The sequence below is a fragment of the Sinohyriopsis cumingii genome, chromosome 12 (assembly GCF_028554795.1).
Source record: "Sinohyriopsis cumingii isolate HCF-2022 chromosome 12, ASM2855479v2, whole genome shotgun sequence".
Classification (NCBI taxonomy): domain Eukaryota; kingdom Metazoa; phylum Mollusca; class Bivalvia; order Unionida; family Unionidae; genus Sinohyriopsis; species Sinohyriopsis cumingii.
In genome coordinates, this window is record NC_142972.1 from 8,042,517 (window position 1) to 8,069,205 (window position 26,689).

The window sequence follows — 26,689 nt, forward strand, 5'->3', positions numbered from 1 at the left end:
TCACTGAAATGCAGACACAGATATCATTTTCGAACTGAACTGAACAAACTATAACTGTTCAGCTGCATTCTGATGATGGGGCTCCATTCTGATGATGGGACTACATTCTGATGATAGGGCTCCATTTGATCCAGTTCCAGATCCAACAATGCACAGATGGACCTCAGCTTTCCGCAGAAGTAATTTCACAAGCAGCTTACGTTGAAAACCAGAGTCTCATCTTTGGAAAATGGGTTTATTTCTGGTACTGTCAATGATGACAAGTCAATGGCCGAAGAGCCTCATTCTATTTCAGACTACAATCCTCACTGGTCATCAGTGATTCAATCATGGTGCCAAGCCTATTAATAAGCTATATATGGATCTAGATCAGCTGGAAAATAAGAATAATTTTCCTAAACAGTGGCCCTGTTATGATGGATTTTTATAAACCTTTAATAAATTTGATATAGGATATAAACAACTTGTTTTGTGTTTTCTTTATGTTCCATATTTCTTGATATAAATAACCTGCATTAAGGGTTGATGTTCATATACCTTAAATTATTTGACTACATTTTATCTTCTTGGATGATAAAATGTAGGACCGGTTGATTATGGACAGGACCAGTAGCATTTTCAGGTTACTGGTCCCGTGGGCTTGCAGAAAGCTTTAGCGAGTTTCACTCACTGTTGCTGAGTGATATGATTGTTTCAGAATCATCACTGTTATGTGTGAATAAAGAATCCTGCCCAGTTTCTTAACCGACAAAACAAGTACAACTGTAAGAAATTTCCGTGCATGCGTTGTATGCATGTATTTAACACCAACCAACTGCTCACTGACCATGGCTTTGACTGCGGCGGGATCAGTGAAAAACCTCAGCGGACAATAAAGCCAGAAGCTAGTAAAAACAGTCTAAAGCTTACATCGGTGTAACAAAAGGTGAAAGTCCCTTATATCAACTACGCGGACTTTGAATGTCTCAACGTTCATGTAGAAGATGTATTTGCGTCGAACGATCATAAGAAAACAAAACAAGTTGCCTAGCAACCACATGCTTGTTTTAGTATAAAATGGCAGGTGTGAAGGTCAAACTGAGCCACCAGTGTTGTATCTTGGCCGGGTCTCGGTTGAGTTTCTTCTTTACTTGCTTGAAGTTATTGCGAAATGGATTCTACAACAGGTCTGTTCGCCCGCACACATAGTTATGACCAGTGAAACTGCTCATGAGTTTTCTGATGCCACGCATTGCTGGATCTGTGATGGCGCTTTTATCGTGGAGGGCAAAGCCGTTCCACAATAACTGAAAGTGAGGCTCACTGTCACATCCTTGGCATGCATAAAGGAGCTGTTCATGATGCACGTAATTTATAATTACGAAGGTACGCATGCAAAACAGAAATTCCTGCAGTGTTTCATAATCTGCGAGGGTGCGATGGTAACCTAATAAAGTAAGTAGTGGCATCGGCGTCAAAGGTATCAGTAAATGTTATGCCAAACAACACGGAAATATACATGACGTTTAGGCTCGTACAAATTACAGTTCATCAATTCAATACAGTTTTTTAATCCGTCCTTGGACAAGTTTGTGTTCTAGCGGTGGAAAATTTTAAAATCACTAGCAGGTATAGTGCCCCTATAAGTATCCTGTTAATGAGAAAAGGTATGTACCCCTACAAGTAAATGAATGATATGGACAAATTTGTCGAAACTAATTTGCCACAGATAAAAGCATTTTATTGGTCATTAAATCCGAAAAGTATGTCTTCGAACGACTTTTGAACATGCAAACAAAATTTGGTCGATATTTGATTGTAAAACCATGGGTGACTATCACGATCTGTATTTACCACTAAGTGTTGTTGCTGGCTGATGTGTTTTTGAAAAACTTTATGACACTGCCACGCACTATTTTGCGCCACCGGGAATGCCTTGGGATGTGTTGGTGTCAAAAACAAAAATCGAGTTGGAATTGCTCACCGATATTGACCAACATCTGTTAATTGAGCGCTCACTTCGATGCGAAATATCAATGGAAAATCAATTTGTATGCGCGTGCAAACAACCAAAGCATTGGCGGGTATGACCCCTCTGCCTCTAACAGTTATATCATGTATCTTAAACCCAATAACCTTTAAGGCTGGGCAATGATGCAACCGTTACCTGTCGGGAGATTTCAGTGAATTGATCCCATATAAGTTCCGCTTCTCATTCACATATACAAACGGGATCCAGATTACCTGACTATTGCTCCATTTACACCACTGAATTCTGGGCTATACTTGAATCACTACAATGGATCAAAGACAACCAAATACATAAAGCAGTCATTATAAGCGATTCCCTAAGCGTTATCAAAATAGATCCAAAATCGCAATACACACTCTAGGGAACAGAGCATGCCAATTAATCGACGATATCACCACAGCACATCAATTATTCGAGCTCATGTGAATACCGTCTCACATTGGAATCTCTGGCAACAAAACAGCAGACAAAGTAGCATAAAACAAACTAGGAGATCAAAACTATATCAATCTTAACTATAGCTCTACAGAAGCACTAAGCTTCGCACAAACATATATAGACCAAAAATGGCAAGATTTTTGGAACTCCTCCACAAAAGGTAAAAAGCACCATGAAACCCCAAAAACCGTAGATAGGAACATACAGATACCTAAGGGTGCCTATTTAGAACAGAAAACCATAAACAGGATAATAACTGGAAAAACTAAACTAGCAAGAAGTTTTGGAAGGTTTATAGGACCCAAACCAGCAACCATTAACTGCTTTAACTGACACACCACCGAAGATCTACACCACATATTTAATATATGCCCAAAATATCAACCCGCTAGGAAAATATTTATCAAAAACGAAAAAGAGATTGAATCACCACACACATACCCAGAGTTACTTATGGACTCTAATAAAAAATAAACAATCAGCATATAAAAATATAAATAAATTCATAGACTCAGCAGGACTTAGGAACGAAATATAATTACTATCCCCACAAAACCAAAAGACCCAGTAACTAGCTAAATACATTCAGAAGCCCCCACGTAACAACCCATAACATATCATTCAATTTTATAAAAATATTAATAAATAATTCACTTACGAAGCACCTATCAAAAACTAAAGAAACCGCAAAATCGGATGTCCTAGATATCCTTAACGAACCGAGTAATCGGCTAGGACTCCGGTCTCTTGCTAAATAAAGTATAAATAACATTCGATCTCTGAAAACATTAATAAATAAATAACTTAAAGAGGCAATATCTAAAAACTTATAAATAATATAACGTAGGAAGCACACCCTAAACACCTCGACTATTAATACCATAATAACCTTGAAAATCTCTCTTCATACATGATTTCTATTAACAACCTCTATAAACAGCATAGAACACTCCCCCACACACACTTTTGTTAGAACATTTTGAAAAAATTAAAAAAATTAATTTATTTAAAAAAAAAAAAAAACAACGCAAGAAACACCAGGCAAATGCAACAAGAAACCAGCGATGTGAAGCAACCAGGACCGTTCCAGAGCTCTCCTTCCCACTAATGACAGCCAACCATTCAACTGTAAGGGACCTTTATGGACCCACAGATTGAGGCCAGACTATCAGGGTTCCTTGAACTCATAAAAGTCTGGGGGAGGTAGCACCATTTCCTTCCCCAGGAACAACTAGCAGGCTGCGGTGCAGTCAGAAAAAGTGGCACATGCACAATTGTTCGCACGCCACTATGATTAAACTCAACAACAACAAATTGACAAACGAGTACAACAGCAATAGCCGCCACGGATACATCTTAATCATTGATCTAAGAAAACACTCTGAACGATTCACCACACTCATAACGAGTAACCGCAACCAGAAGCGATGTCAGTGCCTGGTGGGTGGGTGTCACTTTATCAGTGTGCTATCGTGGATGAGTCAGAGATTACATTTAGTGAATGAATCAGACTTGCTTCTAGTCTCAGGACCAAACATGTTTATCTAGGTTCATCAGTACTTGACTTGTCAAAGCTGTTCATGTACTAGATTTATTACGACAAGATCAAAACGTTTTACCAGGATCGTGTCAAGATGCTTTATACCGACACTGACTCGCTGTTGATGCATATGACCTCCGATGACGTTTATTCAGATATCGCAAGTATACTCGCGAACGAATAATACAACAGCGATTATCCAAAAGAGTACCCATTGTTTGGTAACGTCAATAAAAATGTTTGCTGGGAAGTTCAAAGACGAGAATGTTCGCGTAAACCAATCAAAGAATATGTAGGACTACGACCTGACATGTGCTCGATTGTTGTTGGAACTGGCAACAACATTAAAAAGGCACGGGTTACTGCACAAAAGGGTGTCAGGCATGAGATTGTGTGTGGAATGTCTTCGGGAGCGATCTGAATTCGCCCATACAGCTAATCTGATACGGTGTCGGAAACATCACTGAGGTGTATACCGATGCACCAAAGTGAGTATGTCACCGCTTGATACGAAGTGATGGATATTAGATGATTAAATTATTATGGTTGAGTATTTATCGATGTGTAAATTTTACCTAATCACTCACGAAGTAAATCACAAAGTAAATAAAGTCCGAAGGACTTTATGTTAACTTTATGAGTGATTTGGAAACAATTTGCACATCGATAAATACCTAACCACGATGATCTAATCCTGATAATTCCAATGTTTCCTTTCTGTCATCATATCAGCAGATTTCATCAATAAAGTATTCACTTTTAGGTATATCCATGTTTTCGTTCATTAACCTCTTCACTGCGACAGAATACTTAGCCCCATCTTAGCTAGCCAAGAGTAATCGATTCTTTCTATAGTAGTATAAGGCAAAGTGTCAGAGCGGGTCATGCCACTGATTTAAGGAGTATGTTCTGATCAATTTGTTTTAAAAATGAAAATAAATTGGTTGATGCTATTTAAACCAGGCTATTCCTATGTTTACATTAAGCTTGCGTTAGGCATGTGCTGTTATAGCATTCGTTGTTCTTAATTTCTACGCATTTCGAATTTTCAAAAGCAAAATCGTCTTTTTAGTTGGATCCCATGCTCGTCAGATGACCCTGACCTTTAATTACAGCTGACGGAACACGTTGTCAAGGTACAATGCAATATATTTTGAAGATTGGCGTGTAAAGCCTGTCATATGCTTTCGTTGGCAATAGGGGCGAGTGTTGAAGTGCAGGAATGACTGTGCAATTACATTGTTTTAACTTTTAATAGACGATTCTAATAATGGGTTTCAAACGTTTGGTAGGAAAGCACGGACATGGGAGGTGTTTGATGTTATTATTATGGTGTAAGGCGTTGGCAGAGTGTTGTGTATATTTGATTTAATTTAATTGTTTGATTGTTTGTTCTATTTTTTTCAACTCCATTGCATGCTATTGTAATGTAACTTTTATTTACTGGATTTGACATTTTCCAGAAATCAGTCTGACCTGACTTTTTTTTCGCAAACACCCAATAATAGAAAGTTTGTATCTAATGCTGACCTAGTTCCTGACCTTGGTTCAGAATCAGTGAGAGTGAAGTAAACAACTTTTTTATTTTATTTTTTATTCTTTTTTAGTGTAGATTCATTAAGTGAAATCGCGACCATACTGGGTGTACGTGATGTTAGGCATGTAAAAAACTTGTATCTTGTTCTAGAAAATGTGACCCTCATATGGGAATCTGTTTTGCGTCTTAAATTAGTGTATAACTGTTTCCTACAGAGAATTTGGTCAGTTGGGCTATAAACCATTGACACTTAAAGGTGTTTTGTTGTGACCAGCTTGAGTTGAAATTCTGTTTTATGGAATTATTAATTCTTTTCCCTGGAAATATTTAAGTGCTCATACAGAATTCTTGGACAAAGAAATTTATTGAAATTTTATTCGGAATTGAAAACTGGAATATTAGTTTCTATGGTTCAACATGGAACTGTTGACATATCAGGACAACACTGACTATTGCATGCGTCATCGTCCTCCATCTTGGATTTTTTATCAGGACTCCAACTCAAATTCATTTAGGACTTTTTATTTCTAGGACTTCTATTTTTGGATTCTTTTTGGTTTTGATTTGTAGAACCGTAAGTTCTTTTTCTCATTTTTACCTTGTTTTTCTAAGGAAATAAATTATTTGTTCAATTTTACAAAGCTTGTTGTCTTCACTCTTTTCTTGTTGCGTTTTATAAGAGCCGAAACGTAACAATAGATGAAGCTTCACATAAAATTACCTGGAAATTGGGAACCAGAAATAGTCTGCAGAATTTACCGATGTATAAAACAGTCTTCATCAGTATCACGTGACCGTTTATATCTAATCAGATTGCAGAATGTTCGGGCGATTATTAATTGGAATGATTAAGGTCTTGAAACAGATCTTGGCGGCAGTTGCATATTTGCTGGAAAGAATGAAATTCCTCTAGCACAAATGCTCGGCTTGGTGGATGTAGTCCATTCGGCTTTGGTCGACCCGATGACGGCCCCAAACGGTTACGCTTTTGTGGTTGTCTTGGATTATCAATTTGTTCCGAAACTGTCAATATATCGACGAACCATGCCGGGTCAGTAGCAAAACGTTTTCCACCTTTTAACTCACCATGTGTACATAATACAGAATTTAAAAAATTTCCAGTGGTTCTATCGGTTTTGGTTGTTAAATCATTTTCTGAGTGACCTTGACAGTCTCTTGTCGATTCGTGTCAGCTGTTTTTAATCCAATTACACCTGTGATTTGATTATTTAATGCTTGTATGACTATTGCAAGTCCTGTTACACATTCGTGAGATTGTTGATGTTTCCTTAACAATTATTGCGCGTACTGATGTCAGAATAGCCGTTCCGCAAGTAATAATTCTTCCACGGTAGCTTGGTCACGATGTATATTAAAGCCCCAAGGCCGCAGTTTATCATACATTTCACCATTTTTCCAGTCTAACTAAAGTTTGGAAGGAAGGAGGTGATGTTGTTGTGTTGTTGTTGGGTTTAACGCCATTTTTGAGCACACGATAGGCTATACATGGCGGCCAGTATTAATGGTGGAGGAAGAACCCGGGAAAACCCCAGAATGAACCACCGACCCACGAGAAACTACTGGCGAAATGATTTTGTTTTAAAAGCTATTTAACATAAACCATTCTTTGCAATAATCAAGATGTTAGGTTTAAACGACGTTCAAATATTCAGTTTAGAATTATGAGGTGCCACCCATTAATTCCTTCTACGAAATCACTCGCAATTCCGTTCTTTTTCGGGAGTGCTCCAGCAGTAGCGATGTGCTAAATTCGACAAATTATGTTAGCGACTAATCTAAAAACGACATTTGCACGGTTTGTACAAACTGATTCGAGAGCGAATGAAGAGAAATGAATATTGGTGATCAGCTGGGGCGCTGAATTAATTTGAAAGGCTAAGTTAGGCTGAAGACAATCCGACATAGCGTAGTGTTGGATTCTTATATTTCAGACGGTAACGTCATCAAATCTTGTTTTCTAGCTTTCGTCTGAAATTGTACACACTGAAAAATGGCATGGTTCCTCAGTTCGAGGGAGAAATTAGGCTCATAAGTAGTAAATGGGGGCACTTTGGCCCATAATGTGATGAAACGTCGATATTATTTGGATTTAATGGAACCCAAAAATGATAAGAATCAATATCTTTCTAGATTCAGTAGCATTTGGATGATTTTGTCATATACAACAATTTTAAAGTAACGGCAGCATTGGGGCTGTAACTTGTCTTACACGAACTCACACATGGTATTTAACTTCTCTTACACGAACTCACACATGGTATTTACTTTGTCTTACACGAACTTACACATGGTATTTAACTTGTCTTGCACGAACGTGTCTTACACATGGCATTTCACCAATAGCGCAGCAACAGATCCAAGAAATTCTTTATCAGGATCCACCTGTAAAAATCGGGGCCATGTTAATGATCCCCGTGTATGTGTGTAATCGGGTCTGTCGATCACGTACACGAACACGTGGAAGAAATAAGAGATCAGATTGTTGAACCTCGTTTGGTATTTTGGACATCAAACCACCCACGTGAAATTTTTCATAGTACTGTTAGGTAAATTTGTCACAACACTTTGTCACATTTAAGTCATGGATGAGACCCACGGAGGAAAATTGACGTACACGGATATCCTTTGATGCTTTATAAACAAAGTCATATCGGTAACATGCATCATCAACACGATTTACTTTACAAGTGACTCACCAGGCCTTGGTTGTGAGAATTAAGTCGTATATCAAGCCGTGTTACGGACCCACAGTAACTTGTATCAAGGTATATATTTTCCACCAGGATATTTGCTCCATGGTGTTCCTGTTAAATTTGGTTATTTGGCAGCGATATCACCGTCGGCGATATTTTTAAACACGTGTTTGCGTCCACGGCTTTTCCAGTTGAAACTGTATGTTCCAATAAACGTGAACTTGTTTGCTCAAATCGAACACAAGTTCCTTTGCTTGCGGGTCGTCCATTACGGGTTCGAGCTTTGGTTGGATTTGTAGTACGAGTTTTCATGGGACATGGCACAACATATGAAGAATGACTGTGTTATACAATAATAGTATTAGTATTAGGCCTATTCAGTGGCATCACGAAAAAGGAAATTTACAGCTATAAAAAGCTCAGCTTTGCATTCACTGATTTCTCTACACAAGCAGCACTTAAACCACTCAAGCATATATGTGATGGGATCAGTTCCGTATTTCGAAAGTCAGTTTTGGGTCTAATTTTTGCCCCGTTGGATCAGAAAAAACCCACAACTGTTTTATAATATGATTTTATGATGGTTGACATGGGATCGATCGTACGTAATTGTGCCGTCAGCTGGTGGTTGACATGGGATCGATCGTACGTAATTGATCCGTCAGGTGATGGTTGACATGAGATCGGTCGTACGTAATTGAGCCGTCAGCTGATGCAATTGTTGTTGTTGTTGTTGTGGGGTTTAACGCCATTTTTCAGCACACGATAGGCTATGTATGGCGGCCAGTATTAATGGTGGAGAAAGAACCCGGGAAAACACCAGGAAGAACCACCGACCCACGAGAAGCTACTGGCAAGCTTTCTCACATACCCACATTGGTCGAATCCTAGACTCGTACCCACGCAGACAGGTGAGATGGCAGTGATCCGTAACGGAGAGCGCTTTAGACCACTCGACCACTCGGGGGCCCCCTGCTGATGCAATACCGTGTTATGATGTTATCAGAGACCTAAGAAAAGCATCAAGTGACAAAGCATCGTCCACCATCGATATCTTTTCCATAATTGATGAAACACCTACCATTGACGATTTGGATGCAGTTGAAAATAATCTAGTCGTGTCCCCGATGTGATACCTGAAAATCAAAACAATCAAGCAAGAAAAATTGTACGCGGTCGACACACACCGACGTGATCTATTTGACTCAACGATAAGCACGTGTGCATAAAGTGATGCGTGACAAGCGTAACATGTTGATGATATTTCATGGGATTTATATGCACGGTCTTCCGAGTATTCATTGGACTTGCCGCTGACCAATCATGGGATGAATTTTGTGAAATGTTTGTACGGATTACTAAGGACCCAAAGACTTTTCTCACTACTGAATTGACAGGTGGGACGAAACAAAATTATCGTGCTGGTTTGGACGCAAACTCTCACATGACAATTTAACAATTACAACAAGTGCATAAAAGTTGGTTTGGACGAAAGTTAAGCAGGTGCTAGCAGCTCAGCCAAAGAAAGCAACTCCAAGGAATTTGAATTATCAAAATCGATTTGGCTGTTTTAATGTAGACGATGTTTTACAATTTTTTAATTCTGTAATAAAAACCAATTGCTTGCTATGGGTTAGAAATTTGTGAATATGAATTTAGTAGAAATATTGAAATTGTGCTATACAATTTTTTGCAAACAGTATTTAGGTGTTCGTTAAACTACAACTAATACAACTTTGTTTTTAGGGGAGTGTGGAAGATACTCACTTTGTACCTTGTATTTTTTATGATGTATTAAATGTAAGAATGCCTTCAACTCGCTACCCACACCAATGTAATTTAATCCTGAAAATATTAGATAAAACTAACCGTGTCACCTAGGCTATCAAAGTTAAAGACATGTTATTTCGCTTCGGATTTTGGGTAGTTTGGCTAAATCAAGATGTTAGAGACGAAAAGCGATTTTTCTCACTATTTTTGCAAAGAATTAAGGATTCGACACTACAAAAATGGCAAAGTGATATTTGACAATTCACATAAATATGTGTACTATTGCATGTATAAAACCGAATTAGAACCGAAAAATACCTATCATGTAGAGAATCATATTTTCGTAGGAAGTCACTTGCTAAATTTTAGCTGCACAGCGCATACGCTGAAAACAGAGACAGGTAGGAATAGCAGGATTGAGAGAAATAATATGTATTGTGAATAATGCCGGAAAAAAATGCTTATTTGGTAGAAGTTGAATTCCATTTTGTTTGTGTTTGTCCAGCTTATGACCTTTTATGAAAGAAATACTTTAATGAAGTGTATTATCTCTATCCGTCTGTAGAAAGATTTGTATCTCTCATAAGTCATGGTAATATGTTAGAAAGATTTGTATCTCTCATGAGTCATGGTAATATGTTAGAAAGATTTGTATCTCTCATGAGTCATGGTAATATGTTAAAAAGATTGGTATCTCTCATGAGTCATGGTAATATGTAAATTATAAGAAATCTTTCTTACTACATTAATTCGGCTTTACGTTTTAGACAATCTTTGATGACTCGAACAAATGGTGAATAATTTACTTAGAGGTAGTAACCTCTTGTTACAATAATGCACTGATTATAGGAAATTATGTATGTATACACATGATGGATACCATATTTAACTTCTCTACACCATGGCGCACATTATATTTATCTTTATTTTGTAATATGGGCCGGTGGCCTAAATTACTGAATAAAGTATATTATTGTTATTAATTACATAAACTGTCTAAAGAGAAAGTTCCGCTTGCGGCCAGTGAAGTCAATGAAGAGTACGAAAAGCGACGCAGTAAAACTGATCGCGAACATCAGGAACTGACTCATAATGTAATGGAATACCTCAAAAGTGTCAAAGACATGTTACAGTCAATACAAACTGCATAACGGGCTTTAAACAATTATTTGAACCTCTGATTAAGCCATCAAAAGAAACTAACAGGAACAGAAGAACAACCAGTCCGTAAAATAGCTTAACGAACCGTGGATATCAAGATAGCCACACGAGCTACTGTAGATAATATTGAATACTTGCCAGCGGCGATTACTGAAGTAAAAAAAAAAAAAAAAAAAAAAAAAAGAAAAGACGCCAATGAAATGGAGAAGTCGTATTTGCAAAGCCAACCGTGTGCTTCATCGTAGAGATGCAGATAATAGAATATCGAACCTGCCACCCCAAGTACAAATCGCAGATCGGACCTGCCACCCAAGTACAAGTCGCAGATGCCAACATTGGGTCAATATTTTGGCGAAACAGATTACGAGGCGTTCTTTGTAAATCCTTTATATTTCGCTCTTACAATACCCGGCGATTGGAAAGAGTTTTTGGTAAAAATGCCATCAAAGACACATGATAACCATATGGACACCTAAATTGTCGAAAATGTTATTTAGGGAGTTTACTGGAAAGAAAGAAATTACTGGTGATCGGTGGAATCATTTTGTACAACGCTTAATGCATTCAAAAACGGAACAACTGAAGAAGGTAAACTTTATGGAGAGAAGATATGACACTGTTCGAACCTCAATCAGTAATACCCTCTAAATCACAACAAGACTTTCTAAAACAATAACACGAAGTGTTTCTAAGACAATAAGAACAGCATCAGCAACAACAAAAAGAACAGAAACATAAATCGCTCTATGATACGTACACCCCAAACATCCGCACCTGCACAACCACAAAAAGAAACACGCAAAGTGCACACCAACCAAAAATACGTGTATCGCTTGCGACAACACCAGAAGAAGAAGCCAATTTCGAAAGAATAAAAAGCGGATGGAGAAACAACCTGCACACGAGCTTCGCACACGGATAGAATATTCTGAATGGATAGACAAACAAATAGAAAGGTGGTACAACCAAAACAAGGGTAAGACATTGGTGGACTGTATGACCCTAACAAACTTGATGATCGATTGGAAACACTTGTGGGATCAACTCGTGCTGGTAACAATGCACCAGAAGCCATTAATGAGACAGCATCGATTTGCTATCCATTGCTCATCAATCACATCGTGAACATAAAAACAACGCACGTTGATGCATGGACTTGCTGAAAACATCAATGACGTATCTTACGACATTAATAATGAGTTATTGGGCAATTGCATTCAAGTAAAGGAAGTGCTGATACTAAATCCTACAATTTACTAACCACACCATTGTTATATTAGGCAGAGAAACTTTAAGTGGGATTCTAAAACCCAGACAAGATATTTATAAGAGGGAAAGTAAACAAAAAACTCTCAGCAAAGAAAATATTTAGTGGACAAATTACATAAAATTGAAAGAGAAAATAACGGCTCTCCTGAAGATCTAAGGTTGATTACCAATCTTACAAGGAATATATGTACTTCACACACTAGCATGGCCATTAAGAACTACAAAACATTATTTTTTTGTTTTGTTAATTTTACATCCAAATATTTTCCAAATGTTGGATTTGTCCCAACTATCTTTACAACATACCATTTGGCCACCATGTTGGCATGTGTAACACGTGTCAAACATGTGATTCAAGGATCCAAAAAATAATTATGTTTGTAATATTCAAAATTAATTTGTGACAAATACAACCTTCTTGCAAAAGAATGAATAAATTTTTTAATTTCTTCTGTAATGAAGACTGCCAATGTCCTGTTAATATCATTAAATTTGTAACAAGATTACTTGGAATTTTTTTTACATTCCTCACTGACAGAAACTACAAAGTAATGGTACAGTGAAAAGGTACCATGTTTTATGTACCCCAGTAAAAACATACCATGGTAAACTGGTATACTGGTAATACAGTACATCTCTAATAAACAGATACCATCAAACCATATGCCCCTATGTACTTTAATAGTGGAGGCATACAAAGATGACTGGAAAATAACATAAAAATTCAAATAACTATGAACAAGACTTTTAAGAAAAAAGTATTTTATTTTGTTGCATTGACAAATGTTTTGTATGATACATAAAAAAGGAAAGTTACTGGATTCATAAATCACATCAATGTATATATACATCTTCTGGCTGAAGAATATTATTAAGTCATCAAAACTAGAACATATTTATGCACAACAAAATTCATAGCAATGGATGTAATAATTTTCAATAACAGCACCATATTGTTTCTTCTGTCTTCATCTGTTTCCTCTAGACAGCTGCCTAAATCATACAAAGCATTCCAACTTCAAAATGACAATGGCAGTGTTATTTTGCTGAAAGTGAGTGGACATTTGTTTTGGTTGACAATTGCTTAAAACAGACCTTCATCTAAAGGGGTGAATTTAACTAATGCAGTAATTTATTCTTTCAGGTCCGTTTAGAAATGTGGCCATTAAGTCCAAATAGAAATGTGGTCATTAGGTCCCAATATAAATGTGGTCATTAGGTCCCAATAGAAATGTGGTTATTAGGTCACAATAGAAATTTGGTCATTAGGTCACAACAGAAATGTGGTTATCAGGTCCCAATAGAAATGTGATTAGGTCACAATAGAAATTTGGTCATTAGGTCACAAAAGAAATGTGGTTATCAGGTCACAATAGAAATGTGGTTATTAGGTCACAATAGAAATGTGGTCATTAGGCCACAATATAAATGTGGTCATTACGTCACAATATAAATGTGGTTATCAGGTCACAATATAAATGTGGTCATTGTTGTTGTTGTAGTAGGGTTTAATGCCATTTTTCAGCACAAGATAGGCTATATTTTATACATGGTGGCCAGTATAACTGGTGGAGGAAGAACCCTGGAAACCCCGGGAAGAACCACCGACCCACGAGAAGCTACTGGCAAGCTTTCTCACATACCAATGTTAGCCGAGCCTGAGACTCAAACCAACGCAGACAGCGGTGAGATGGCAGTGATCAGGAATGGTGAGCACTTTAGACCACTTGGCCACTCGCGGCCCCAAAATGTGGTCATCATTAGGTCACAATATAAATGTGGTCATTAGGTCACATTAGTGCTCTCTTTACTTAACATACCTTTCTAAATCTGCAAGCATTTCTAAAAGATGCACTTTCTAATAGATATCCTTTAACTTGCAAATATGGTCACATCAATTTTCTTAAATTTACCTCCCTATGGTTACATCATTCCAATGTTTTAATTCCCCTGTCCACATCATTCCAATGTTTTAATTCCCTTGTCCACATCATTCCAATGTTTTAATTCCCTTGTCCACATCATTCCAATGTTTTAATTCCCTTGTCCACATCATTCCAATGTTTTAATTCCCTTGTCCACATCATTCCAGTCTCTGTTTAATCTATGGCCACATCATTCAAATTTCAAATGTTATCTCCCTATGGACACATTATTCCAATCTGTTTTATCTCCCTATGGTCAAATCATTCCAATCATTGTTTTATCTCCCTATGGTCTAATCATTCCAATCATTGTTTTATCTCCCTATGGACATATCATTCCAATCTGTTTTATCTCCCTATGGACATATCATTCCAATCATTGTTTTATCTCCCTATGGTCTAATCATTCCAATCATTGTTTTATCTCCCTATGGACATATCATTCCAATCTGTTTTATCTCCCTATGGTCTAATCATTCCAATCATTGTTTTATCTCCCTATGGTCTAATCATTCCAATCATTGTTTTATCTCCCTATGGACATATCATTCCAATCTGTTTTATCTCCCTATGGACATATCATTCCAATCTGTTTTATCTCCCTATGGTCATATCATTCCAATCATTGTTTTATCTCCCTATGGACATATCATTCCAATCTGTTTTATCTCCCTATGGACATATCATTCCAATCATTGTTTTATCTCCCTATGGACATATCATTCCAATCTGTTTTATCTCCCTATGGACATATCATTCCAATTGTTTTATCTCCCAATGGACATATCATTCCAATCTGTTTTATCTCCCTATGGACATATCGTTCCAATCTGTTTTATCTCCCTATGGACATATCATTCCAATCATTGTTTTATCTCCCTATGGACATATCATTCCAATCATTGTTTTATCTCCCTATGGTCTAATCATTCTAATCAGCATAATATTTCCTTTAGTCGTATATGTCCATTAACCCAATCCAGTCAGTCAGAAAAGATAACCACTGCCTAAAAATATATTGTCTTTGACCTAGTTATATGTTACAACCTTACAATGTCTAACAAATCTGATAACACCATACTTCAGTAAAACTGAGGGATGTTACATTTAAACATACAAAGAAGTCGTTTTTTTTAAAATATATCCTCGGGTGCTGAAAGAGTTCACAATAAAATACAAAATTTTATATTGCATTTATGGGGGACTATTCTGTCCTAAGCACCTTCCCCGTGTCCCAAGCATGTTTTACTGGAACAGCCCTAAATAACCCCTGCACTTTGTATCATTTAACCAAATATAAACACAAGCAGTACGCATTTAAATTTCTGGTGTGAATCCCTTGACATAACTGGCAAAGACAAGGGATATATTTTTCAAATCACTGTGTTTGGCAAAGATATTTCTGTACTGGCCTACTTTGTAAAAATTTTATTTTTATACTACTGACATCTAATCCTGATATTGCTTTCAGATACGCACAAAACTTTCTTGAGATTGCATAAAGAAAGCATAAATGAAGAAGATGCTAATGGTTTATATCACTGGAGATTTTAAATCCATCATAGTAAAACACTGGTGCTAAGGCTTTACCATGTATCTAGGAATATTGTTTCTTCCTGCTCTAGAACCTGATTTAAAAATATAGACAATCAGAACAACAGGTAAATGTACAAATGGTTCTTTTTTTGCTTCAAGTATGATTATACATCAGATTATCTACCAAAAGCTATTGCATGTAAGTATATAATGTTAGACCTTATAGAGGGATTTTATGTAAGAGAAAAACAATACACTGGTAACTTTTAACATTCAATTCAATACACACTACTCTTCTTAAGCAAACAGGGTTCCCACACTACTACAAATTGGGGGAAAAACCAGAAAGAAGAATGGGTTTGTTCCCAAACAGGAAAAGCCCATTAATTTTGCAAATATAATTCAAAATCAGGTAAACACCGGGAATTTTCAGCTGTCACTTGCTTGCATAGAAAATTAAGTCAACATTTCTATTCTGTACATTTCAATGACTTATGCACAAATTTCAATAGCTGTTATTTTTACTGATACATCCAGTACTTATATCTGATTCAGATGTTAAGATAGAGTTGCAAAATAAAAACAGATCAGTAAATGTTGGGGAATAAAAATCAATTTCATCCAAGAAAACTCCGGGACAATTTTGTATTAAAGAGTGTGGAAACCGTGAGCAAATGGACAGTGGTATGACATTGTGGCCATGTGATTATCTTGAACAAGGCTTGATTATCCTGAACAAGCCTTGATTATCTTAAACAAGGCTTGATTGATTTTTTTTTGCAAGTCTTTTTCAAGCTACCGACTGTATTATGACTCACAACTCAAACATACAAGTCTTTTTCAAGCTACCAACTGTATTATTATGAGTCACAACTCAAACATTCAACTTCTCCATGTGTCTAATATTACCTTCATATTTTACCCAACATTTTCTTTGACCATAATGAAAAGAATAATAATTACAGATATATAGTACATCTTCACTGTGTGGACTTTAATGATCACAGATGTATCAAAGCAGTTTTTGTATATTTTCTACGAAATCTAAAATCTGACAGTTCAGACATGGAAGGTCATACCACCCAATTCAATTAAAGCAGAAAGGCACATATCTTTTATGAAAATCAATCAACATCTGTCAGTTCTAACCTGTAACACCCAATAAAGCAAAAGGAATTACTATAAAAAGAATAACAAGTGTCATGTACAATAACAGAACAAGACCATGCCTCATACAAGTTGTCACAAAAATGAATAGGAAACAAGACCTGATATAGCATCCACAGCTTAGGTAACTTTAGAGTTGACCATTTAAAAAAGCAGGCTTATGTAAGAACACATCCTATGTAAACTATCTCCCAAACTTTGTCCTGTTCATTTTACCTATTTTATAAAATCCTGATAAAAATTCTTATAAACGCATAATTAATATGCAGTCTTTTGCTCATAATCGAAGTCACCAATGATGCTTACGATAAACCCAATGGATCACAAATAAGGCTTTAACAGTGCTAACAAACCCAGCAAACAAGATGCAAGATTACATTTTTAATATATCTGGATCTACCAGTAATAAATTACTGAATTCATCAAAGTCATCGATGATATACTGAATTCATCAAAGTCATCGATGATATACTGAATTCATTAAAGTCATCGATGATATACTGAATTCATCAAAGTCATCGATGATATACTAAATTCATCAAAGTCATCGATGATATACTGAATTCATCAAAGTCATCGATGATATACTGAAGTCATCGATGATAGTCAATAATTAAAGTTTCATCAAATCTGATCAGAAATAAAGTTCCCCAAGTGGATTCAGGCTTGTCAAATCAAATGCAGAATAAATTCATTAATATGTGTGCATCATATTCATTATCAAATGTGTGCAAGATCTTGACGATGTAAGCATATATTCAAAGTTTGATCAAAGTGGATCAGAATAATGGCCTCCCGAGTGATCTGATTAATATGTGTGGATATCATTCAGCTAACCATAAGCTCACTTGATCATATGGTCTTACAAGCTTATTAATATGTGTGGATATCATTCACTTGACCATAAGCACACTTGATCATATGGTCTTACAAGCTTATTAATATGTGTGGATATCATTCACTTGACCATAAGCACACTTGGTCTTATGGCCTTACAAGCTTATTAATATGTGTGGATATCATTCATTTGACCATAAGCACACTTGATCATATGGCCTTACAAGCTTATTAATATGTGTGGATATCATTCACTTGACCATAAGCACACTTGGTCTTATGGCCTTACAAGCTTATTAATATGTGTGGATATCATTCACTTGACCATAAGCACACTTGGTCTTATGGCCTTACAAGCTTATTAATATGTGTGGACATTATTCACTTGACCATACCATGACTTCACTTAGCATTATAAGCTAAAAACCCAGATATTTATTACCACGTTTAACAAGATATAATGAATCTAAGGGAGACTCAAAATGTTTAAAAAAATAGAGACAATAATATTAGATAAATAGTACACTCTCCTAACCCATTATCTATAAAGTGACATGTTAATTAGCTCAGTGTTAAATTCTACAAACAAATAACCCAGAAATAAATGAAGCTATCAAAATAAACGTGGAGCCACATAAATAATGATGAATCTATGCAACACTGACACACTTACATAATTGTATGTACAAAAAGGTACAATATACTATTTTCACAACAATTTCTAACTATTAGAAAATACTGACAATATAATGATTTTATTCTCTAAGGAATTTGCTATTAATCCATGGTTTAAATGCCTGTCTAATTAATTTGCTATTAATCCATGGTTTAAATGCCTGTCTAATTAATTTGCTATTAATCCATGGTTTAAATGCCTGTCTAATTAAATTGCCTGAGAAAAAAATCTGATTAACTTTAAACAACAAGAAAGTATTATCCCCGTTCTTGAACTTAAATATCATAAGACTGACTAGGATTTAATAAAAATAACATTCCGGTGAAACTACTGCTGACAAGAGTGACAAAAGCTGCTACAGCATAATTACCTTAGGAAAATATTTTACATCTTAATTTTACAAACAAGATTGTCTTCACTTATAACCATTCACATATGTGGAAATCCTCAGAATACAACTTCTTTGTGCCAAATGAATTTTAATCGTACCTTTCACAAAGGTTTCTAACACACATACACACATGCATGTGTGCACACACATATGCACAAACACACATATAATATCATGCAAGACGGTGCTGCCTACATCAAACCCTTTTAAATACGTTCCCATTGTATACAATAAATCTTACATTAACTGAAATCCAAAGTTTCTGGTTCCTGACCTGAAGCTTTATTCTAAGACTATGAGTTTCCACCAATATGAAATATATTTTTGAATGTAATGCCATTTGTGATTGGCAAAAATAAAATTTTAAATTCCAACTCAAGCATTTTCTAACTTCTCAACCATATCTCTATGACTGCAATTTTGTAAATCTCAGATCAGAAGCCATAACGTTTTTAAATTTGTGTATGGTCATAAAAACGTACGTTATTTGCTATTTTGTAACGTACATGGAATGATAAAAAAAAATGTTTTGTATCTGCTCTTTTGTGACTTGTACATGTAACTTGTACACTGTATTATAACAAAATCTGTATTAACTCTTTTGCAAAGTGTAGAAGGTATTATCAAACAATGAAAAGTATTTGCTCTTTTATACTGTGTAGATTTTGTGTAATCAAATAATGAATTGTATTTGCTCTTTTGTAATGGTACCAAAATGTGAAAAGCCTAGACCAAGACTGACAACTGTGCCAGCAGATTAGTGCCTGCACCATTTATTCTACTTAATTTAATGCAAAGAGAGAGAGAGACAGAAGACCTAATGTAGATCAAATGTATGCTGTTTGAAGTTCCAAACATGTGAAACAGGCAAACACGTTAGATGGTTTGAAGTTCCAAACATGTGAAACAGGCAAACACGTTAGATGGTTTGAAGTTTTAAACATGTGAAACAGGCAAACATGTTAGATGTCAATGCATTTGGGGTGCAGTTAATACAATGTTCACAACCTCATTCATACAAAATTATCTCAATTAACTGTTTAAAAACTTACACCCAATATATATATATATTCACACACATACACACACATATAGATTTACACACTCTTCTTGCATCTGGACACAATCTTGAAGGCTTAAAATTAAAGCTATAATAAACTTGGAAAACCAACAGAATAAGTTATATACCTATTCTGTCCTTATTGTTCCAAAGTAGGAATTATTTTACTGCATGAATACAAGGCAAATATTTATACAGTAAGGCAAAACCAGACTTACTGAATAGGTTGTTAAAGCAAGGCTTATTCTTGTCCCCACTGCTTTTGTAATCGACTATTACCACTTCTCTGACACCAAGCATTTTGTTAATAAGGATTTTCAACAAAAATCACATCATTCGAACAAGGTTTAGTTCAAATTATTCTTAAAATAGTTTGGTACTAACTCCTCTGATAAGAAGGGATTTAAATTGGTTTTAAAATTGAAGAAAAAAGTACGACACCTTTGGCTTCAACAAGATGATCACGATAAAGAGGATACCTACTGCAAAGATTCCTAATGATGGATGTAGAAATCTGAATGTAGTCTTGGGTTCCGAAATTCCCTCTCTTCACTTAAACTTTGTAGGGCATTAGTTTCAAACAGCTGATGATTAGTCCACATCTCCTTCAGGTGGAATATCAACGCCTGGGTAAGGTTCAGAGGGGGAGGGCTGTGGAGGAATCACATTGATGCTGCCATCTTGTTGCTGCTGGACCAAGCCCTGGTCCTGTGGTGTATCTGCAGCTGCAGCAGCAAGATTGGTGATGGACTTACTCTTCACACACTGGAAATCAACATGGCGGCTCTTTGCCTCCTCCTTCTCCCATGACATACGTAGAAAAGGTCTCTGCACATAATTGTAGATAACTGAAAAGACAGATGAGTCATATCCAGTTTGAACAAACATCAGAGGGTTTTAGTTCTAAGTCATGTCAGCAAATTAATTCTTAGCTTGATGTGTATCCACAATATAGAAAACATTTCACATTGCTATTTGAGAAAACAAAATTGATGGTGAACTGTAACACCTTCTCTTCTCCAGTGTTATTCAATATATGCACTGAAAAACAAAGCCAAATCTCTTCCTCATATATGCCATAATTGCAAACAATAGCAAACACATAACACAGGAAAACAAACTCAAACTTCTTCCCCGCATATATCATCAATAGCAAACACAAATCAAAGGAAAACAAACCCAAATCTCTTCCCCATACATATCATCAATGGCAAACACATATCACAGGAAAAGAAACCCGAACTTCTTCCTCGTCTATATCATCAATAACAAACACATAACACAGGAAAACAACCCCAACTTTCTTCCCCGTATATATCATCCACAGACAGGTGATTGATTCATATATATAACCTTTAAGGCTGGTGATAGATACAAGTGAGCATTAAACACAGGGTTTGCTGGTAACTGTGTTTCCATTAATGCAAATAAAATGATTTAAAATCAGCAGTTCTTCCTCTCAACATTTTGTTAAAAATTATAGTATCAGTGATTTCCATAATGCACTAATGTGCATCCCTGACACAATAAAATTAAAAATGACACATTAAAACCTCAGCCTAAGAGTCCCGTAGGACGCAATAAAAATTGCTGACCAAATCGATTTACAGCTTAGAGAAAAGGTCAAGTGTGTGTGTGATGTGTGTGATTTAGATTTTAACGTTGCCTCAACAATTTTCCAGTCATATAGCTATGATGTCAAATGTGGCAGTTTAAAGTGATGTCTAGTACTGGGGCAACATGCCGCAGACATGGAGAATGTCCCACCCAGTCACATTATCCTGACTCCAGACCGACCAGTCCTAACACTAACCTCTTAATTCTAAGCGCCTAGTGAGGCAACTGTTAGCACCATTTTTAGAAGTCTTTGGTTTCACTCAGCTGGGGTTCAAACCCACGACCTCCTGCATCTGGGGCAGATGCTCTAACCAACAGACCATCAGAGTGGTCAGAGAAAAGGCAGAGGTTTCTCAAAAAAGGGATCTCAAGGACTTTCTATGCTGTCTGTTGAGGTCATGCTCATTAATTATGCATTATGTTCATTTCTGAGCATAGCCGAATAAGTATAGTGCATGTAATCTCGAAAGGATGATGCGCTAAGGATTCAAATTAAATTCGAAGATAAACCCTACGATAATAAATATTACTACCATGTGATACTTTCACAATGAGACTTGGATAAAATGCCATTTGCAAATCTGATTAGTATTTTGGGAGTTAAATGCATACATACCAGCCATTATGCTTTTGTCGTAATCATTATGCCTTTTCTCAACAAATTACGTTTTATGTTCTCCAGTATAAAGATTATGCTGTTTTGGTAAATTAAAAGATAAAATAAATAAAAGTCAGTAAAAAGTTTTTTTTAAAAGTATCATCTCTTTAATTCCACTAATATAAATGTGAGAATCTGCTTAAAAACACCACTGCTGCATAAGATTTTTCATTTTCTATTTACAGCAACTGTAAATGACCCATTTTATTTCCAAGAAAACTGACGGGTTACATCAATTTGAACTTAGCCTCACAGATTCGATATATTTATAATAAAATTAGGTAGCGCACCAGTTTATGGTTTTATAGACAATTGTGCCAGATTATAAGAAAGACGCTTTATGGTGTGACTTGTGGATGTTATCTGACAGAAAATTTAAGAACAGATGGATCTTTGCAAACTTCAAAACATGTCCAATCAGACAAAAAGAACAAATCAATCGGTTTACAAACTTTAAAAGAAGAATATGAGAGTAATGTTAATACAGCACCTGGAACTGAGCACATGAATCCTCACTGCAAAATATCAAATTAAATTCACGATCATCCAGTTTTGTGATTAAGACGCCTCGCCCAACATTTGTTTTGGAGGGCGCAACGCATTACTGTCTAAATAACGGTCTTTTGTGGCATGTTTCCAAGCCAAGTGACGGGATATCAATTTTAATACATGAATATTTAAAGAATTACAAGTAAGTAAAACAACAGGTTTTGTATCCTGGCATTTTAATGGACATTTATCCACTTCATGAATGCCTAATATGCTTCTGAGAGGGGGACTGCAACTTTTGTTGTTGTTGTTGTTGTAGGGTTTAACGCCATTTTTCAGCACAAGATAGGCTATACATGGCGGCCAGTATAATTGGTGGAGGAAGAACGCTGGAAAACCCTGGGAAGAACCACCGACCCACAAGAAGCTACTGGCAGGCTTTCTCACATACCAGAGTTAGCAGAGCCTGAGACTTGAACTCACACAGACAGAGGTGAGATGGCAGTGATCCGTAACGGTGAGTGCTTTAGACCACTAAGCTGCAACTTTTGCTGGTGGAACTCATATTTTCATCAAAATTCTAGCAAGACCCCCCTCTCTCATACACACACACATAAACACACAACTTACAGTTAAAACTATAAAGTGGAACTCTTTAACATCTTAAAAGGACCCTATAAAATTCAAATGTGGGGGTCCTTGGGACTCCATAAAATATCAATTTAATGGAAGCCCTGCAGTATATGACTAAAAATAAATTCTGTAACTGGCTTAGTTTTATTACAAAAACAAATTCTGTAAATGGCTTATGTTTAAGTTACAAAATAAATTTTGCAAATGGCTTATGTTTAAGTTACAAAAATAAATATTGAATCTGGCTCATGTTTTAGTTATACAAATAAATGTTGTAACTGGCTCATATTTTACATACAAAAAATATAACAAGTAAATGTAATAATTGTGCTCATTTTGAATATCTGTCAAGTCTTACCTTCGGGTCGACCTCCTGGTCTTCTTTTCACCTTCTCCTTATAAGTTGGATAGCCTGAAATTAAAAGGTGTTATATTTTTACCAAATGATGTTAATAACATGTTTCAGAAATCAATTTCAAAGATGTATAATAACAAACTGTGTGATAAAATGTATCATAATAAACTGTGTAATATAATGTATTATAGAAAAATGTGTAATATAATGCCATGATATCACATAAGTTATGGTGTTATAACAAACTGTAATATAATGCCATGATATCACATAAGTTATGGTGTTATAACAAACTGTGTAATATAATGCCATGATATGCATAAGTTGTGGTGTTATAACAAACTGCGTAATCTAATGGAATGATATCACATAAGTTGTGGTGTTTAAATTTTACATACAATAAACCATAATGGAATGTATTAAATAAACCATGAAAATGTTCTATCAAGTTACATTTAGAAACATTCAGTTTCTCTCCATTCTTATAAAATTAAGTTATGTTTTGCTAACAAAACTGGCATAACATAGAAACTAGTATGAATTCCATGTGCAATTATATTGCCTGTCCAGCAATAAGCCAACACTGACCTAAGCCAGCAACAGATTTACAAAAATTACTTATCACTTGTTGATGGATTTCAGTGCTGGAAAAAATCCATTGCCCAAATCTACAGGACTAGCTGGAAAAACCCACTCTGGCAAGTGCATTTCCCCAAAGGCAATCCAATGTCTAGACCGTCACAATTTTTATGCTCAAAAGCTTTTGGTTCATTACATAAGTTTATACGGTCAAGAATTGTGTACAAAAACATACTCTGTATCTCAATACTGAGAAAGATATTTTCAAAATTTAATCATCATGTATTGTAGAAGATGTTTTTATCACCTGATTATTCAATGATTGAATAATTTATATGGAAGAAAACCAGTTTTAACCTTGTAAACAATTACAGAGTCACCGTGAGATCTTATGGAAGTACCCTGGTTACATAGTGGTGATGAATAAATGAAACTAGGAATATCTCATTATCTATCAAATTAAAGAAAACACAAAGAATACATTTTATGTCTTGTCTATTTTACACTACCTTTAATCTGAAAGTACTGGAATATGAATCTGCACTGATCTGGCTGACACCCATCCCAGTACTGCATGGTCTTTAATTTGGAAGTACTGGATTATGAATCTGCACTGATCTGGCTGATACCCATCCCAGTACATCATGGTCTTTAATTTGGAAGTACTGGAATATGAATCTGCACTGATCTGGCTGATACCCATCCCAGTACTGCATGGTCTTTAATTTGGAAGTACTGGATTATGAATCTGCACTGATCTGGCTGATACCCATCCCAGTACTGCATGGTCTTTAATTTGGAAGTACTGGATTATGAATCTGCACTGATCTGGCTGATAACCATCCCAGTACATCATGGTCTTTAATTTGAAAGTACTGGATTATGAATCTGCACTGATCTGGCTGATACCCATCCCAGTACTGCATGGTCTGATGAAGAATTGCTTCATTATAACAGTAATATTGAGGCTGAACAGAATGATCAATTTTCTAAGTGCACTGTTGCAAATGGAAAGTAAACATGCTCATTTGATGGTGGTGATCTGTAATTCATAGTTCATAGTATGGATGAACTATGAAAGGATCATCTGGATGTTCGTTCTAGTTGAGGTACTTTAAAGTTCAGCATGGATGAAGTATGAAAGGATAATCTGTATGTTCATTCAATTCAAGTTGAGGTACTTCATAGTTCATAGTATGGATGAAGTATGAAAGGATAATCTGAAGTTCATTCAATTCAAGCTGAGGTACTTCATAGTCCATAGTATGGATGAAGTATGAAAGGATATTCTGGGTGTTCACAGAAGCTGAGGTACTTCATAGTTCATAGTATGGATGAAGTATGAAAGGATATTCTGGGTGTTCACAGAAGCTGAGGTACTTCATAGTCCATAGTATGGATGAAGTATGAAAGGATAATCTGGGTGTACACAGAAGCTGAGGTACTTCATAGTTCATAGTATGGATGAAGTATGAAAGGATAATCTGGGTGTTCACAGAAGCTGAGGTACTTCATAGTTCATAGTATGGATGAAGTATGAAAGGATATTCTGGGTGTTCACAGAAGCTGAGGTACTTCAAAGTTCATAGTATGGATGAAGTATGAAAGGATAATCTGGGTGTTCACAGAAGCTGAGGTACTTCATAGTTCATAGTATGGATGAAGTATGAAAGGATAATCTGGTTGTTCATTCAAGCTGAGGTACTTCAAAGTTCATAGTATGGATGAAGTATGAAAGGATAATCTGGGTGTTCACAGAAGCTGAGGTACTTCATTGTCCATAGTATGGATGAAGTATGAAAGGATATTCTGAAGTTCATTCAATTTAAGCTGAGGTAATCCTTGCCCTGAATTTTGTTAAAGTTAAAAACAATAGATAGTCTCATTATGTACACAGACATGTTCTCAATGGTATGTATTGTTGCCATAGCAACACAAGCAAAAATAAATATATGCAGTAAACTGAAGGATGAACAAAAACATCATTTATAATGATGATAACATGTGGAACCAAAAAGCCTAATATTGCTCACATTGCTTAAATATCCGAACAGCTGACCTTTTTTTCATGCATGTCATTCTACCAGAGGTAGGTCAAAAATTCTACCAAAGGTAGGTCAAAAGTTCTACCAGAGGTAATTCAAAAATTCTACCAGAGGTAGGTCAAAAGTTCTACCAGAGGTAGGTCAAAAATTCTACCATAGGTAGTTCAAAAGTTCTACCAGAGATAGGTCAAAAATTCTATCATAGGTAGGTTAAAATACTAATTTAATGACCATCTACACTACATACCATTTTATAGCTGAATTCTGCTGCTTTTGAAAAT

At 36.0% G+C, this 26,689-nt stretch overlaps 1 protein-coding gene across 3 annotated transcripts in view; it reads right to left on the reverse strand.

The window, feature by feature from the left end:
- Nucleotides 1-13,185: 13,185 nt before the first annotated feature.
- Nucleotides 13,186-26,689, reverse strand: part of LOC149785972 (BTB/POZ domain-containing protein 10-like) — a 46,789-nt gene continuing 33,285 nt past the window's right edge. For 2 of the 3 annotated variants that reach the window (XM_089976231.1, XM_089976230.1), the window contains exons 10-11: nucleotides 23,788-23,841; nucleotides 13,186-20,880 (exon numbers count right to left, since the gene is read on the reverse strand). In XM_089976231.1, the coding sequence (XP_089832357.1) occupies nucleotides 20,624-20,880; nucleotides 23,788-23,841 (311 nt within the window). In that variant the 3' untranslated portion in view covers nucleotides 13,186-20,623. The remainder of the gene's footprint in view (nucleotides 20,881-23,787; nucleotides 23,842-26,689) is intronic. The other variant, XR_016424848.1, reaches the window with a different exon arrangement.